The sequence below is a fragment of the Meleagris gallopavo genome, chromosome 19 (genome assembly GCF_000146605.3).
Source record: "Meleagris gallopavo isolate NT-WF06-2002-E0010 breed Aviagen turkey brand Nicholas breeding stock chromosome 19, Turkey_5.1, whole genome shotgun sequence".
NCBI classification, from domain to species: domain Eukaryota; kingdom Metazoa; phylum Chordata; class Aves; order Galliformes; family Phasianidae; genus Meleagris; species Meleagris gallopavo.
The window spans coordinates 9,095,206-9,110,438 of record NC_015029.2 but is presented as its reverse complement, the minus strand read 5'-3'; the positions used below and the strand labels follow the sequence as shown (position 1 = coordinate 9,110,438).

General features: G+C 49.5%; 1 protein-coding gene across 1 annotated transcript in view; it reads right to left on the bottom strand.

Moving 5' to 3' along the window:
- NEK6 (NIMA related kinase 6) overlaps positions 1–7,188 on the bottom strand; it is a 100,990-nt gene extending 93,802 nt beyond the window's left edge. The window contains 1 exon segment of the mRNA XM_010721063.3: positions 7,071–7,188. Coding sequence (XP_010719365.2) covers positions 7,071–7,173 — 103 coding nt within the window. The 5' untranslated portion in view covers positions 7,174–7,188.
- Between the last annotated feature and the right edge of the window lie 8,045 nt (positions 7,189–15,233).

Sequence of the window (15,233 nt, the reverse complement as noted above, 5' to 3'; positions counted from 1 at the left end):
GCAACATTTCTGCAGCGAGCACTGGAACCACAGTTCATTAGCCAGGTGCTCACGTTGGGGATACCAAAATATTCATCAGAGGTGAACGCACTGCGCCGCACAAACCCCCACAGCCCTGCACTGCTAACAGTGTGCCCTGGGCCCCCAGCAGCCAAAGAAAGGACTGAGCGCTGGGCAAAAAGGGGAGAGGAAAGGGAAAAGACCTGGGGGAAATGTCAGCAGGGCAGGCAGTTGGGCCGGGGGATTTTATTTCCTTTGGGAAACAACGGGGCGCATAGAAAAGGGCTGTGCTCCTGGGGACAGCACAGGAGAGCAGCTGTCAGCCTGAACAGGGACTGCGTGGGGCAGCAGCCAGGTGTGCAGCCATGGACACCTCCAGTGTGGGGCCGGGAATCTCTCACCAGGGCTGAAGTGCAGATGCGAGTCTGCAGAAAGGACAGCAACACAAATATCACGGAGCTGAGATGAGACAACTTTGAAGAGAAATGAGACAAAGCTGAAGGAAATTGACTGAGATTCAATAAAGCCTGAGAAATGCACAATGGACAGGGTTTGATTCAGTCAGAAAGTAGTTATGTAAAAATAATTCTCCTTTACAACATTTTTTTGCATCACCAGAATGTTTTTTGTATCCTTCCTCAAGCAGTGGCAGAAGCCAACGGTTTCACAAGAAAACAGCCCTGAAAGAAATCCCATGTGCAATGCACTGACACCGCAAATCCTCCCCGTGGCTGCTCCACCTGCCCTGCATGTGCAGCCAGGGCAGGAGAGCACTGCTGAGCAAAGGGAGACAGCCTCAGGATGGAGCAAGTTCTTCCCCTTGCTTGAAACCAAGCAAAGTGCAGGCACCGACAGCACAATGGGGCCATTGAAAGCAGGGAGTGATAATGGGAGAGGAGGCGGCACCACACAGCTTAAAACCAAAGCGGATTCTTCCCAGAATTCACTCCCAGAGGCATTGCAGCGAAGGGAAAAACAAGAAGGTAAAAATAAATTCAACTCTGATCCACAGTAATTGCACAACGGGGATAACGGGGATCTCAGAGGTGGAGATTATAAAGCAGCAGAGTTTTAAAAGTTAAAGCTGCGAGCACCAAGAATTAAAGCACAAGTTGATGAATCCGTAAAGTACATCTTAAATGGCTGCTGCAGCGCTGTACCCCAGAATGGTCCTCCCAGGGCTGCGGCTGCCACAGCATCGGGGCTGTGCTCAGACAGCAGGCTCCATCAGAGGGGAGCACCGTGCCCTGAGCCCTGCAGGAGCAGGGCAGCACGCAGCCCCCGCCGCCCTCCCACCATCCGCTCACTGCCCCGACGAACCGCAGCGCTCCTCGGCACAGCGCAGAGAGACTTCCATTTCTCCTCCTTTGCTTTCTGGTCTCCGAGCCAGCGGGCTGCATTCATTTCATGTTTTAAAGAGTTCTCACGTAACCACAAAGATTAGAAATATATTTTCTAAAATGAGAGTTTAAATTGCACCAAACTCCGTTTCTCTCAACATCTGGAAGTAAAGCCCCACCAAATACCACAGCGCTTAGTCACGTACCCACAGGACACCCGCGAGCCTCTTCCCGTCAGCGCAGGCTGCCCTGGGTGCCGGGGTCCCAGAAGCCCTGCCCTGGGAATGTGGCCAAGGAGAGCGCTGACCTCGACCTCCCTGGGCCATGCAGAGCCAACTCCTCCCCATTCTGACAGCCCTCTCATATCCGTAAGGAAATGTCGCGGATACTGCACGCAATTGTACCACCTGCTGATGCCTTCTATACAAAACAGTCCTTGCCGTGTGACCGTACCATACTTCAGGAAGAGATCAGAAAACTTCTTTCCATTATCACTCTTCCTCTTGCCAGGGGAAAGAATAAAAAGTTACTCCTCTGTTAGGAGAGAAAGCTCAACTATTGCTTTCACACCATGAAGCCAAGCAAAAAAAACTAAATGCCCGCTACTGGGACAGCCTCAGGACAAGAAAACTATGGGAGCCATGGGAGGAGCACATCATCAGTGCCGGAGTTAAGGAGGGACTCAGCCACGTGCTGGCAGCAGCAGTGCAGCCGTCCCACCTTCAGGGTCTCCTTCAATGTCACACCAAATTTACATGTACCTCAGAGCAGAGATGTGTGTCATTCTTCTCCGATTAACACATTTCTAATGGGATCCAGGCAAGTCTAACGACACGCAGGGTTTGGGGAGAGATGAGGTGGTTTTGATTCAAGCCCTGGCTTCCATCAGAATGCTGTGGCCTGCTCAGAATATCTGTGGACATCATTTTACAACAATTTAACACACATACATACAGAAAAAAATCCCTGGAGGTTATAAACTGTGATTTGCAGCTGGACCCTAAAAACTAACTAAAAACCTGTGCAAGCAGAAGGCACGATGGGGCCCTGCACAGCTGCAGTGGCCAGATAGGGAAGTGGCAGGCATAGGTGCTCAGGGGCCACCATCCCACCACGTGCCCAGGCCCAGCAGTGGCAGCCACAGTCATGTCTCTGCCGCCCTGGAAGCTGCAGGCAGGTCCTCCTGAGCCACCCCTGCTGCTGCCTGCGAGCCAAAGGTGCCTGGGCACCGTCCCTCTACCTCCTGCCGCCCGATGGGCTCCCAGCGCTGGTGGTCTGGCTGTAGGCACAGCCGTAAAGACAGCAAAGCACAGGCACAGGCACATGGGTTTTTTCATATCCACTAGATTATAACTAAAAATATTTCAACAGCTGTTTCTTTTTGCTGCAGAGGAAGGCAAGGAAAGGGAAGCACATGGTCCAATTTACTGTCTCAAGGATATTTGCCTTAATGTTGCTACTAAAAAGAACAGGCATCTAATATATTGCCAAAAATCTATATCCTGCTGTGCACTGGAGATCAGCAAGTTCCCCCTCCATCTACAAACAGCTCTCAACCAGCCACCCATGACAGAGACTCAGGGGGCACCTGAAGCGCCCTCCTACTGCCCAGTGCAACGGGTTAACTGGCGGTTCAGGGCCTCGGCTGACTCTTTTCTCACCCTCTAAAGCACAATGGCTACTGAAAAGCAGGAGGAAGGGCCCAGTCCCACCACCTCCCAGGAGATGCTGAGGTAGGTGAGTGCCACTCGTGCACATTCACTGCTCTTTGCCAAGAGGTGCTCCTGGCCGACATCACCACATCCAGAGGTACCGCTGAACTCACTCTCATGCAGCCCCAGATCAGAGGATGGCACTGACTCTTCTAGGAGGTTTTACAAATGCTTCAGGAAGTGCCTCCTGAAAGCCAACCCTTGGCCTTGCTGATTGCTTAAGGCTCTACCACAGCTACCCTGGATGAATTGCTTCCTTCATGCTGACTCCTGGTGTGACATCTGATCTGGCAAGGCAGCATCTCCACTATTTTAACTGCCTTGTAAATATTTCACATGCTTCTGGCTTGCAGTTCATGCAGTACAGGCAGCCTTGTCCCAGGTAACAAGCTACTCCTGCCTATAAGGAGCAACGATGTGAGTCTCTATCCGAGCACATGAGAAAACAGTAGCAGTGTCACCATCCTTAGCTAATTTGGCACTTCAAGCAGAAACAGGGCTTTTATCTCTTCCTTTTCATTATAACATGGGGAGACAAACATGAGATATCAATAAGTAACTAAGCTGGCTACTGAGGACAAACAAATAATTGCAGACAGTTGCTTGGTAAGTGATAAGCCTTTGGGGCTCGATCACCACCTGTAGGCAAGCTTTGATTCATACATGAGATCATGGAGGAGAAAGGAACAGGGCAGGCATGCATGGAGCAGAACATCATTTCTCCTGGTACCCGGCACAGCAAACACAACCAAGTCTGCTTCTGCCAAACCTGTGAGGAGAAAGAGGCAGAGGAAGCTACTGCAATCTTTCTCACCACACTTCTATCTGCTTTTGCCCATCTGCTCCTCCCTGCTCTCATCAAAGCACACATGCTCCATGGCAGGACAATGCTCGGAATGCCAGAGCTGTTCCGAGCACAGCCCAGCCCAGACCAGCCCAGCACATCCCCATCCCGCACAGCACAGCCCTGAGGCCGGGGCCGGCCGGAGCTCCCTGACAAACACAGCAGCCGCTAGATGGCAAACTCACAGCCCAAACGAAACGCTACGGACTGTAACGGGCTCCCCGAGAGCTGTGAAATCGAGAGAGCCAAAAGCCAACAGGGCTGGAAAAAAAAACAAGAAACAAAAAACACAGAGAAACACAGCTCGCTCCTCTACCAAGTTCAGTTCCTTCGTGTATTTCTGTCCCACCACCACGCCGCACGAGGATGAGCAGCACAGAGCACTTCCAACAGCCATAATCCATCCCCAGGAACCCACACGCGGCTCCGGCCATCCCTAGCACCGTTACCGCAGGAGGAACACAACCGCATTCCAGCACAGCCACTGAAACAGCGATTGCTTAAGCCAGAAAAAGATGCAGCCTGCAAACAGCACGGCAAAGGGAGCCCAGATTGCAGATCATGTATTATTCATTGCTATCACTGTGAGCCCCAGCCGACCTGGCTTTCCAGTGGCAGCTGCAGGAAAGGTGGGGCCACTATGTAGATCAGAAATAGCTTGCAAATGACTCTTAGGTATTAGCTGAAGTCTGTGAAAAGAAATGAATTGCACAGTAGCCAAAGCTCTACACAAGCAATCATCTTTGTCTCGCAAAGTGGCCATTTGTATTTTATATCAGCCCGTTATTATCCTAAACCAGTTCTTGAGCAAAGATCAAAGCCAGCCCGGCTAAGGCAGTCCCCACTCATTAAGTGCCGGTAATTTTTCTGAGCAGGAGTCCTTTCCAGGCGCTGGAGTCACAGCAGTGGGCGTTGCTGTATGCGCAGCTTCTGAAACAAATGGGTCTCGGGAAACCTAAATTTCAACAGTGCTGCTGAAGGAGCTCCTGCCTCCACACCCAGAGATTGAATGCTCAGAATCGCTGCGTGCCTGCAGAAATACACAGGCAGCAATGTGACAGCAACTGTACAGAAAGCTCTGCTCTTACTATTCAGCTGGAAGGGGAATCATCCCTTACTTCAAGAAGAATAGGAAACAGACAGGCTTTTGTTTGGCGTCCAAGAGACTTCACCGTGCTGCTGAGCAGGGCAAGACCAACTCCAGGCAGCGAACTTACCGTACACCTGTCACAAAGAGTCCATCAAAACTATCTTCCTTTGTAGGCCAGTTTCAGAAGCTCACTGCCCCCCCTACAGCAGGGCTGCTCCCTGTACTCAAAGCAGCAGCAGTTGCTGTGTAACCCAGACTCAAATATTCCTCTCATCCGCGGTTATTTTAAGAATGCCAAGCAAGAATAATAAACTCACAGGCATTATTGAAAATATTTGCCTGATTGATGATATTCCTTCATGCCCCTCTGCAAATCCAGCCTAAATCTATAAAAACAGAGATGCTACTGATCCCTGCTTGTGTACCTGCAGAGACATTCATCAGAAGAACTCTCAGTATTATTTCCCAGATTACACTTTCACATGATTTATTGAGAAATTTTGCACCATCGGTTCTGAACCACATTCACTCATTAGATCTGTTGATCACCAAAGTCAGGGTGTTCCCTGCCCATGGGACTCATGTAGCCATCTGCTGCTTGCAGCTGTGAACTCAGCTCCAGAAAAAAGATATTTTCATTGACTCTCTGCAAAAAACCCAAACTGGGGCACTCAGAGGTCCATTTGGGTGGCTCAACCACATACCCTCTCTGCTCTGCCTTTTAAATTTCATTTGCACAAGCTGGACAAATTTCTTCTGCAAGGGAAGTGTGCAGCCCTAAGCAGCAACACACTGCTTGCTCTGCTCTGCTGGTCCCACTGTTCCCTGCTTTCGCACCCACTCTGTTAAATTGTTGACACATCTCATAACCATGACCGTTATGACCAACACATTTGATCAGTATGTTTCAAACCTGAGTGCTGCATTTGCCCATTTAACGAGCAATATTTCAGACATTTTCCAAACTTCCTGTCACCAGCATTAGCTAACACGAGAGCGATCTAGACAGGCTCTTTTGTTCAGAGCAGCTGTGCTGTAAAACAGGCTGAGTATCTTTGTGGCCACGAACTGCTCTCCAAGGTCTCCCCATCTCCAATCTGCCATATGTTGCCCCTATAGTTTGTACAAAATCTTTCATTTCCTCTCTACCCTGTTGCATTTCATCAGGTTAATCTAAGAGCGCGCACCAGCATCCAAACGCCGTCACTTGTAGCACTGTGTGCCCCGCTCTGTTTTGCAGAGGGCAAACAGCCCTGCGCTGCAGTTCCTTACATGATCTCACTAAGTTCTCTGGTTTTCAAGTTTCTCAGCTTTGTGGCTATCCTGCTTCCAAGGAAACCGCTGAAGGGCGACATCCAATGCAGCCCATGGCAAAGACAGTGCTTTGCAGTCATGCTGTAGTGGGGCTATCCGTGGTCAAAATCCAGAAGTCAAAGAGATTTAAATCTGGAAAACCAGCAAAGACTTTTTGAAACCACCGAGGTTGCAGAGAGACAAGTCCACTCAGTAGCCAAAGCACTGGGGGCAAGGCTTGGCTTCCTGCTGCTCCACTGACCCGTAAAGCCCTCTGCTCATGTCAGCAGCAGGTTCTGAGAAAACAGAGAACTGTGGCTGGGAGCAGCCACATGGAAGGGCAGAGCTGTGCTGTGTGGACGCCATGGGCTGCAGGAGGGGAAAGTTTGTGTCTGATGCTTGCCAGGGAGAGCCTGCAGGGCCTTGCTAAGTGACAAGCAGCAATGGTAAGAGTGAATATATGCTTGCAGTCTCTTGAGCAATAAACAAGAGGAGCCTCTTCAGTTCTGTTTCAGCTTTGGAGGCCAAAGAGACATGAACATATGTCAGACTTAGTGTCAGAAGGATGCTGATGTACCCATAGCCCAGTCTGATAGGCAGCCCCACTGCCTGCGGATCTGCCACCAAGAAAGCCTGCACAGCGGCTGCTGGGAGCTGCGTGTGGGCACAGCCGGCGGTTGGGCAGCATTCCCAAACCCACACCCTCCTGCCTGGATGGGGCCCCGGGACTGCCATGCCTCAGCTGTGGACAAACTGGCTGCCTCCACACTCATATTTAGGAAATGCCGTACCTGCTCCGAAAGCCACAGCGAGCCTGAAGTCAGCAGGGCTCAGTCGGAACACCTCAGCTCTCGGGGTCTCGGGGACTCCCCGCCCTCCTGCACGACAGCTCATCTCCTGTCACTGTGAACAATCTGAGTAAGATACAAGCATCAGCAGCACTAAATCCTGCTTTCCTCTGGGTAAAAGCCAAGGCTGTGAGTGTAAAGCGCAGGATGTGATTTCCTGCCCCTCCTGCAAAAGGAAGCTACAGTCCAAAAAGTAGAGAAAGAACTATTAATCCTGGAACAACCATTCTAATGTTGGTGATCACATGATACAGCTGCAGAAATACCAATTCAATTCAAACAGAACGTGTAATACGCTAAACATGCTGGACTCATGACACAGAGGAGATACCAGATCAGGGTGCTAAGAAGAGGAATTACTATTCACAGATCCCCAGGGAAGCACGCCTCTATGACCACTGCTCTTTGGACAGATCTCTTGTATGAAGGAAGAACAAGAAAATAATTAAAAATGGCAGATTCTTTACAGAATCTCCTACAGTTCTACTTCGTACTATCCAGAGCAGTAAGCTGCTGGGCTTCTTGGGAAAGAAACCGCTTATGGACTCTAAAGGAAACTAATGCACAGCCCCAGCAGGTTCACTTTTACACAGGTTTTAAAGAGACGGAGAAGTAAGCAGTGCTATTGAGACAGCGCAGAGATGGGCCGTGCAGTGCCAGTGGCTACTGCCTGCTTAAGCACGATGAAATGGGATGAACAGGACCCTAATGTGGCTGACCCACCCTCGTTACCCAACAGCCTCAAATGGCAGGGCGGTCTTCAAAGAAGATCAGAAAACACACTTTTAGGTGTGAGGCTGCATGGATTGTGCAGGCCAAGCTTTGAGGGCCCACTGCTTTCCACGGGCTGCATCTGTATGACTGTAAGAACTCTCCCATATGCACAGTTCAACAACCACTTTGTTTTCAGAGCGTCTGCAACCATTTGCAGAAGACTGACAGACATGTGTGTGCAGACGCACGCCGTGCTGCCATGGGGACTTGCCTTCTGTTCTTCCTCACTACAGTTTTCCACAGTCTAAAAGAAAAGTATGTTACGCTGTGCCCTTTGTGCAAGAAAACATAACACAAAAGTGTTTATTTGCCTATGAACATCATAATCTTCATAGATCGATATTAAAACCCTCCACACTTATTTTCACTGCCTTGTACAATTGAACTTAGAAATTCCAGCATATCTTGAGAGAGTGCTGAACAGCTGCAAACTAGCCAAGGGATCACATTCCCACAGATGGTATTAGAGTCCAAAGCCCTTCATGTTTGACTGTGGGATATGTACAGGTCAAACGAGAAGTTATACTGTCTGGGAACAAAGTTTCACAATCCTCGCAGACAGCGCGATTTCTTTCTACAGTTCTTTGATTTAATGCTGCTCTCTTGCAAACTGCTATTTTACAGTGGGGGTTTTCTGCAGAGGTAATGCAGGGCCAATTAACTTCCACCAGAGGCCATCTTCTATGTAAATTCTGTTACATCCAAACTCTGTAGCGTCTCCACTGACTGCCTGATTAAATGTAAGGTTTGAAGCAGTGTTTTCAGCACTGATCTGACAGGTGTCCAGAGAAATGCACTGGGCTGCGCAGCGGAGTGGGGAGGTGACTGGGAGCCAGGACTTCCAAACTCCAGATCTGCTCAGTATTATTAATTACGCTTTGCCAAATTTCTTACCCTCATTTACAATCTGTCAGAGACATGCAGTGAAGGGGAAGGAGGAGGATCTAGCTAAGCAATAGGCTCTCCCCCTGCTCTGCCATTGCTCACAGCACAGCACGGGCGCCAGCGGACGGCCTGAGAGGAGCCCATACATGTACCTGGAGTTTGCTCAGGAAAAGGCAAACGGCTGACGATGGACACGGCAACTTGCTCTTGCTTGTCATTAGCAGCACCAAAGAGGATGCTATGAAGTTCAGAAAGACTCAAAAGCACAAAACCACAGCATCTGAACAGAAAGCGCTTCCGTGTGCTTTCTGCCATGTTCAATAACTCAAGTTTCAGAATATGTATTTGGGAGGTAATGACCCTCAGCAAAGTCAGAAAAAAAAAGCTTAGGAGAAATAGATGCTTTCATGACTATTTCAGAAATGAGGAGAGCAAAAAGATGCCGATGCCTCACGCAGTGCAGCTCAGCCACGCTCAGGGGCAGCAGCAGCTTGTTCCCAGCCACTGCCTGGAGAAGTGAACCCTAGAGTCCTCTTTCTTTATTTTTAACCAAAGCTCAAGAGCTGCTTGGCAGATACAAGCTCTGGATTGCTAGGCAAGCACAAGGTTTTGTCGTCTCTTGTAGCTGAGAGGCTAGCCTGACTCCCTCAACAGCTTTGTTTCCTGACCTTGAGTATTCAGCAAACACTGTGAAGGGCACAATGGTCAATGGGGCAGCCCATTTGCAACAGGCAGGGCAATAGGCAGTTACGCTTTGGAGACAAAATGATTGCATGCACGTATATATGAGAATAAGCAAGAGAGAGCAGGGGAGAAATAAATGGTAGGAACAAAACAGGCTACTTCTTAAATGCCATGCCCATCCTCAAAGTGCCCAAAGCAGTTGTGGCCTCCAAGGAAAGTGTCACCTGCAAAACCAAAGACAAGCAGTAAGCAGAGGCACAGGATGAGATACGCTATTGACTGAGATCAGCAGCCTTCCTTCCTCACCACCCGCACTGCACTCTGCTCAGGCTGGCCTGGCCGGAACGTTTACCATCAGGAGTTGGTCTGAGAGATCTCTGCCCAGGGCTGTCCTGTGGTGCAGAAAGACAAGAATTACCCGGTGCAACCTGGGCGTAACGTATCTACTCTGCCCATTTCGCTGCAATTTCAGAGTTTTCCAGCGGTATTCACAATGTCTTTCTTCTCGTGAGCTTCCAGAATTAATCACCAGTGTGTGAATTTGGCTTCCCATCCCTTTTCCCAGCTGACAGGAATTGATGGCACCAACTGCCATCGCCACAAAAGATAAGTGATTCCTTCACTAGCATGGCAGACATATGCCAGCCAGGAAGAGAAGATCTGATCATCAGACTTGCTTGTTTTGGCTTTTCAATGCACAAAAGGCTGTTTTTCTCAGAATTAGGGTGGCTGCGACAATCTGTTTTTAGACAGAGTTAGAATCACAAGATAAAAGAGGCAGAAATCTTCTCATCTGCATATTTATCATCAAAATGCAGCAACTGCATAATTTAAGCTTAGCGTTAAAAGTATTGTATGTATATTTTAAGGTTTTCCTACTCAGGTGCAAAGGAGACATGCTTTCACTAAGGAGGTTAATTATTTCCTAATGGTGTGAAAACAACAGAAAAAAAAAAAGAATCAAAAGGAATTTTCTTACCCTCCCCCCTCCCCTGAGGAACAGCGCACAGACATCTCCGTCCACATCCCTCCCAGACACTCGTAGGGAAGGGACTCAACAACAATCAGGGCACACCGGCAGCGGCTCCCACAGAGCCCACCGAGGGTCTGGATGTTTGCACAAGGGTGCGAGTCGCAGACAATTGGCAGAGAGAGAGGATCAGCATCATTACACCGCTCACCTGAGGCAGGCAGCTCTCACACACAGGGGATGGGCACAGCACTCAGCCACCCACCAGATGCTGCAGAGCTCAGCAGGCTCCTGGCCCCAGGGCGCACGCGGCCAGGTAAGCATCACACCCAGCCACTGCCTCCCACGTGGGCGAGGAGGGGGGGACAGAAGGACTGGGCACAGTCTGTCTCCACCATTGGTACGATGGAGGTTTCCCCATTCTACCTCTCCCACTCTGATATGCATATGGTGCCCTTGCAATCTGGAAAAAAGCACCAACTATTTGTGCATGGGATCCATCTTCTTAGCTTATTGCTGTCTTTCTAACAGGCTGCATCCTTAATGGAGCTGTTTTTCACACGGCCTCCAGAGCTGACCATGCAGACACGTGATGTTCCAGACCAGGCCTTGTTTTCACGCTTCTCTGTTCCGCCCTTGCCCAGTCATGTCCCCACACCCAGCAGGTCCCACACACCCACAGCCGGCCGCTGTCCCCTCACTGATGCAGCACTGATGTGCTCCCTGCTGGCTGCCACCGTGCCCTCGTATGGCCACACCATCACTGTGCCATAGCAGCCCCATCCCTGGGACCCATAGTGCCCACAGCCAGCTGATGTGTATGTGTGGCTCCTGTTTAAAGAGACAAGTTAGAAGGGCAGTGCCTGACAATGCACCGCAGCCTGAAGACAGCCGATCAAACCAATAAATCCCCACTCGCTCCCCAACAGCTGTAGCCCAATTAAACTCAACGGTTCACAGGTGTTCATGTAATGACTTTAACACAAAACGCACCGTTCCCTTTAGGGGCCTTTAAAAAAATTTAGAGCTCTTTAAATTTTATATACCAACAACATCAAACCAAAGTAGGAAATAATAAAGAAAGAAAGGAGATAGAGCAAAGAAAATACACAGTGTCAGCATCAACAACAGCCTAATTAAACAACGGCCACCAGGAAAACGCACGTCCTGCTCAGCCAGGCACAGCCGTTCTGGAGATGTGTGTGCTGATGCAGAAGCAGCTTTCTGTTCAACCTGCTGCACCGCTGCCGCAGCCACACTTCCACCCACCAAGCCCTCCGCTTCCATCAGAGCAGAGCTGCAGCCGAGCGCACTGCAGCACTGTGAGGGCCAACCTGCCTCTCCGCCTGCCCTGAGGTCGGGGCTGGCCGGGCCGTGGTGAGGCAGAGCTGTCCACCCCGGGGAGGGACGATGACCCCACAGCTGCCTGTGGCCCTGCACCTCATGTCAGTGGATTCAGGGAGCCCTGGCAGGGCTGACACCTTCGCCTTGCTGCCTGTCGGCACCATCTGTTCGTGCTGTGCCAGCAGCAGGCTCCAGCTTGGTGCCTCCTTGTACCTGGGTTGTTCCAGCTCGCTGGCCACAACATCATTACTTTCTTTTGTAATTCTCCCATGGATTGCAGATGTTCCCTCTCCTCCTAACCCACCTTCTCCCCCAGTCTGTTCCCACTGAGCTGCACACACGAGTCCCTTCCAGTGCCCAGACTGCAGCACGGAGCTGCTGTGTCCTGAGCAGCAGGAGGGGCGAGGAGGGAGATGTGATTCTCTCAAACCTCAAGAAGGAGCATCAGGCTGAGAAGAACCGACAACGTGGGGACCCAGCCGGGCCAGGATGAGACAAATAACTCACAGTACCTCAAATCTGGGGGAATCTCAGTCCAAAGTTTCCTTACTGCTGCCATTGGCTCACTCAATTTGTGACTCCTAGCTTTCCTATGGCGAGACACTGAAAGTGGATCTGATGCTTCTGTTTGAAGCAATCCCAGCTTCAGTTTTTCATTCTCAGAAATACATGTGAAATATTCTTAGAAAGAAACATTTTTGTCCAGAAAATTTTTCGAGGGGCAGTGAAAAAGTTACCAACTCCATTCTGATCAGGAAGTTCTGAGAAGAGAAATCAGTTTCTCTCCATCTCACCAAAACAAGAGAACTTAAGACGCTGAAATATTTTCAGATTTCAGAAGTGAAAGTCCAGTGCCAAAACAGAGGGCTTTTGCAGGACTCTACAAGAGGATAAAACTGCATCCTGATAGGTCTGCAAAGCCAGGAATGTGTACAGGACCAAACCAGGCAGCTCCAGATCATGAAGTCCATTTTACGTCACACAGACAGCAGCAGTAAAATCCCTGGCCCCAGCCTGCTTTGCTCACAATGTGAAAACTGAATCTCTTTCTAAAAGCAAAAAGATGCTGGGTTCCAGCCTGCATCCGTCCTCAGCCTCCTCTGCCTAGAGGGGTCATAAGAACACTGTCAGAGTCCTGCTGGCACTGCAAAACATAACCTTAATCTTCGAGCAACATGGGGGTATTTGCAGCTGCATATCTTATTCATGCACCTACAGCATCTAGCACTCTGGGCCCCAACCTGGAAGATTCCTTTAGGAATTACTGTAATATAAATAGTAAATAAATAGGAATAATTATCTGAGGATGATAACCAGTGATTTAGATATGAAACAGCCCTGGGATGCAAGTGATAATCTCCTGAGATACTTAGCCATCCTTTCAAGATGCACGAAGACACACAAGTAGGCTAATTACAAAGGAAAATGTCTCTTGTATATAAATCTCATCTAAATTCAGAAGCGATGCAAAAACAAATCCAGTAGACACTCAGGAAAAGTTCAGTAATGTAGCTGGGAAAGGTTAATTTTTAGAGATTATTTTAAGATAACCCAGAAACTCCTTAAATATAAAAATAGTTAAACCTGAAATAGCGACTGCGAGTGTCACACCAGAAAGGCACTCTAAAATGAATAGAACTCTTGAACTGCAGAAGCATCGTGGCAAAAAACACAACAATTTCATTTTCTTAGTTTAGTTTCAATTTATAATTCACACAAGTAGCTTAAACACGTTGATTTGAGATCAAAACAGAACTGCAGGTTACATAGCATCTGTTCTATAGGAGGGTGCTGTGTGCACTGAGATAATTTTAGATGAACGTGTTATAAACAAGATCTGTGGAACACTGCAGAGTAGCAAGTTCTGAGGGAGAGAAACATACAGTTTAAACGCATAAATTGTTTAAAATGTTTAGAATGTGGTTGTAAAGCAATCAACCAAGGAATCTGTTTCCCAGAATCGGACAGCTCGCAGAGATGAAGCGGTTGCTTCCTCTGTACCCAATGTAAGATGTTCTCCATCTGGAGGAGCACGTCTTTACGCAGTGATCACAGTCCTTACTCGGTGATCACAAAGCTGCAGCTTTTTCCCACCCCCTTTGCTCTTTTCCAACCCCTGCACAAGCTGTGCTGCAGTGGCACTCCAGCAGATACAACACGCCCAGCTGATGGCCACACGCCTCTCCTGAGGCCAGACTGGTCGGTACAGATAAATAGCTGTAGATAAATAAAAAAATACCTTTATACCTTCCTGGGGAGGATGGTTTGGGAGATACCTAGGAACCAAACTACACCACCACGACTCCTTTTAGATTATAGCAGAGTTCTGCCCACATGTTCAGGGACACAGGGCTGCCAGCTACTGCTTGCTTCCTAGCCTGATGGCAGCAACCAGCATACCACGAAGAATCAGGATGCAAAGGGAAGCAGCTGGCACGGCTCCCCCTGCACCATGCAGACCTCCAGAATGACCTCGCAGCCCTGAGAGCTGCAGACAGGCAGGGCAGGGCAGGGCAGGGCAGCAGGGCATCTCTGTGGCCTTCTGCCCCAGCACCAGCCTCTGCCACACAGCATCTCTGTGCACACCGAGCTGTGCACTGTCACTCACATGGTTTATATTTAAATAAGCCCTTCTGTTGAACTCAAATTAAATATAACTCAGCTGAATGCGATACCATGAGAGAGCCAAGGCTGGAGGCAGGAGAGAGAACGAATGGGCAGTCACAACTGAACAAATACACAATGAGCTATGAAGTTAACACCAGCCTGCACACCGGGCTGTGGTGCTGGCCGAGCTCACCCGCAGCATTCATTGCAGTGAGGTCACCACCACACGTCCCCCCGCTTCGTGCCCCGCTAGACAGATACACACAGGTCTCCAAATGTCACAGACAGAAGGAAAATTCAGACTCTGTGATCTGTCAGCAAGCACAGCAGCACCTGACCGATGGGAAATCAGTGCCCCCAGAGGCTGCTACCCCAGGACTCTCTCTGCAGCCTGCCGGCACCCAGCTGGCAGCGGATGCACGGAGCCACAACAAAGCTGGCAGCAGCTCCCGCTGTGCTGCAGGGCAAGGCTCTTCCTGGCACCCACTTGATGGGGATCTGCTCAAGCCGTGCTCAAGCTCTGCTCAGTCCCACTGGGGAGAGCAGCTGGGGTGACTGGGTGGGACAGCGGGCAGCACCAACTGCGTGCATATTGGCAAGGAGGGAATTAAAAGCCTGGGCATTAAAAACAGGCATTGGATGATGGGAAAGCGCGACCATGGCAGTAGCCAAGTTGTACCATCGCAGTGGGAGAATTCACAAGAAGAAATACAACAAAGTCAAACAGATCTCCAGGCCTGTGGAACTCAGGTGTTCAAATTCACTGCGCTGTGCGCTTCGTTCCCTGAAACATTTCATTAGGCTTCAGGATAAACCAGCACTTGTAAGCATCCTCATCAGTC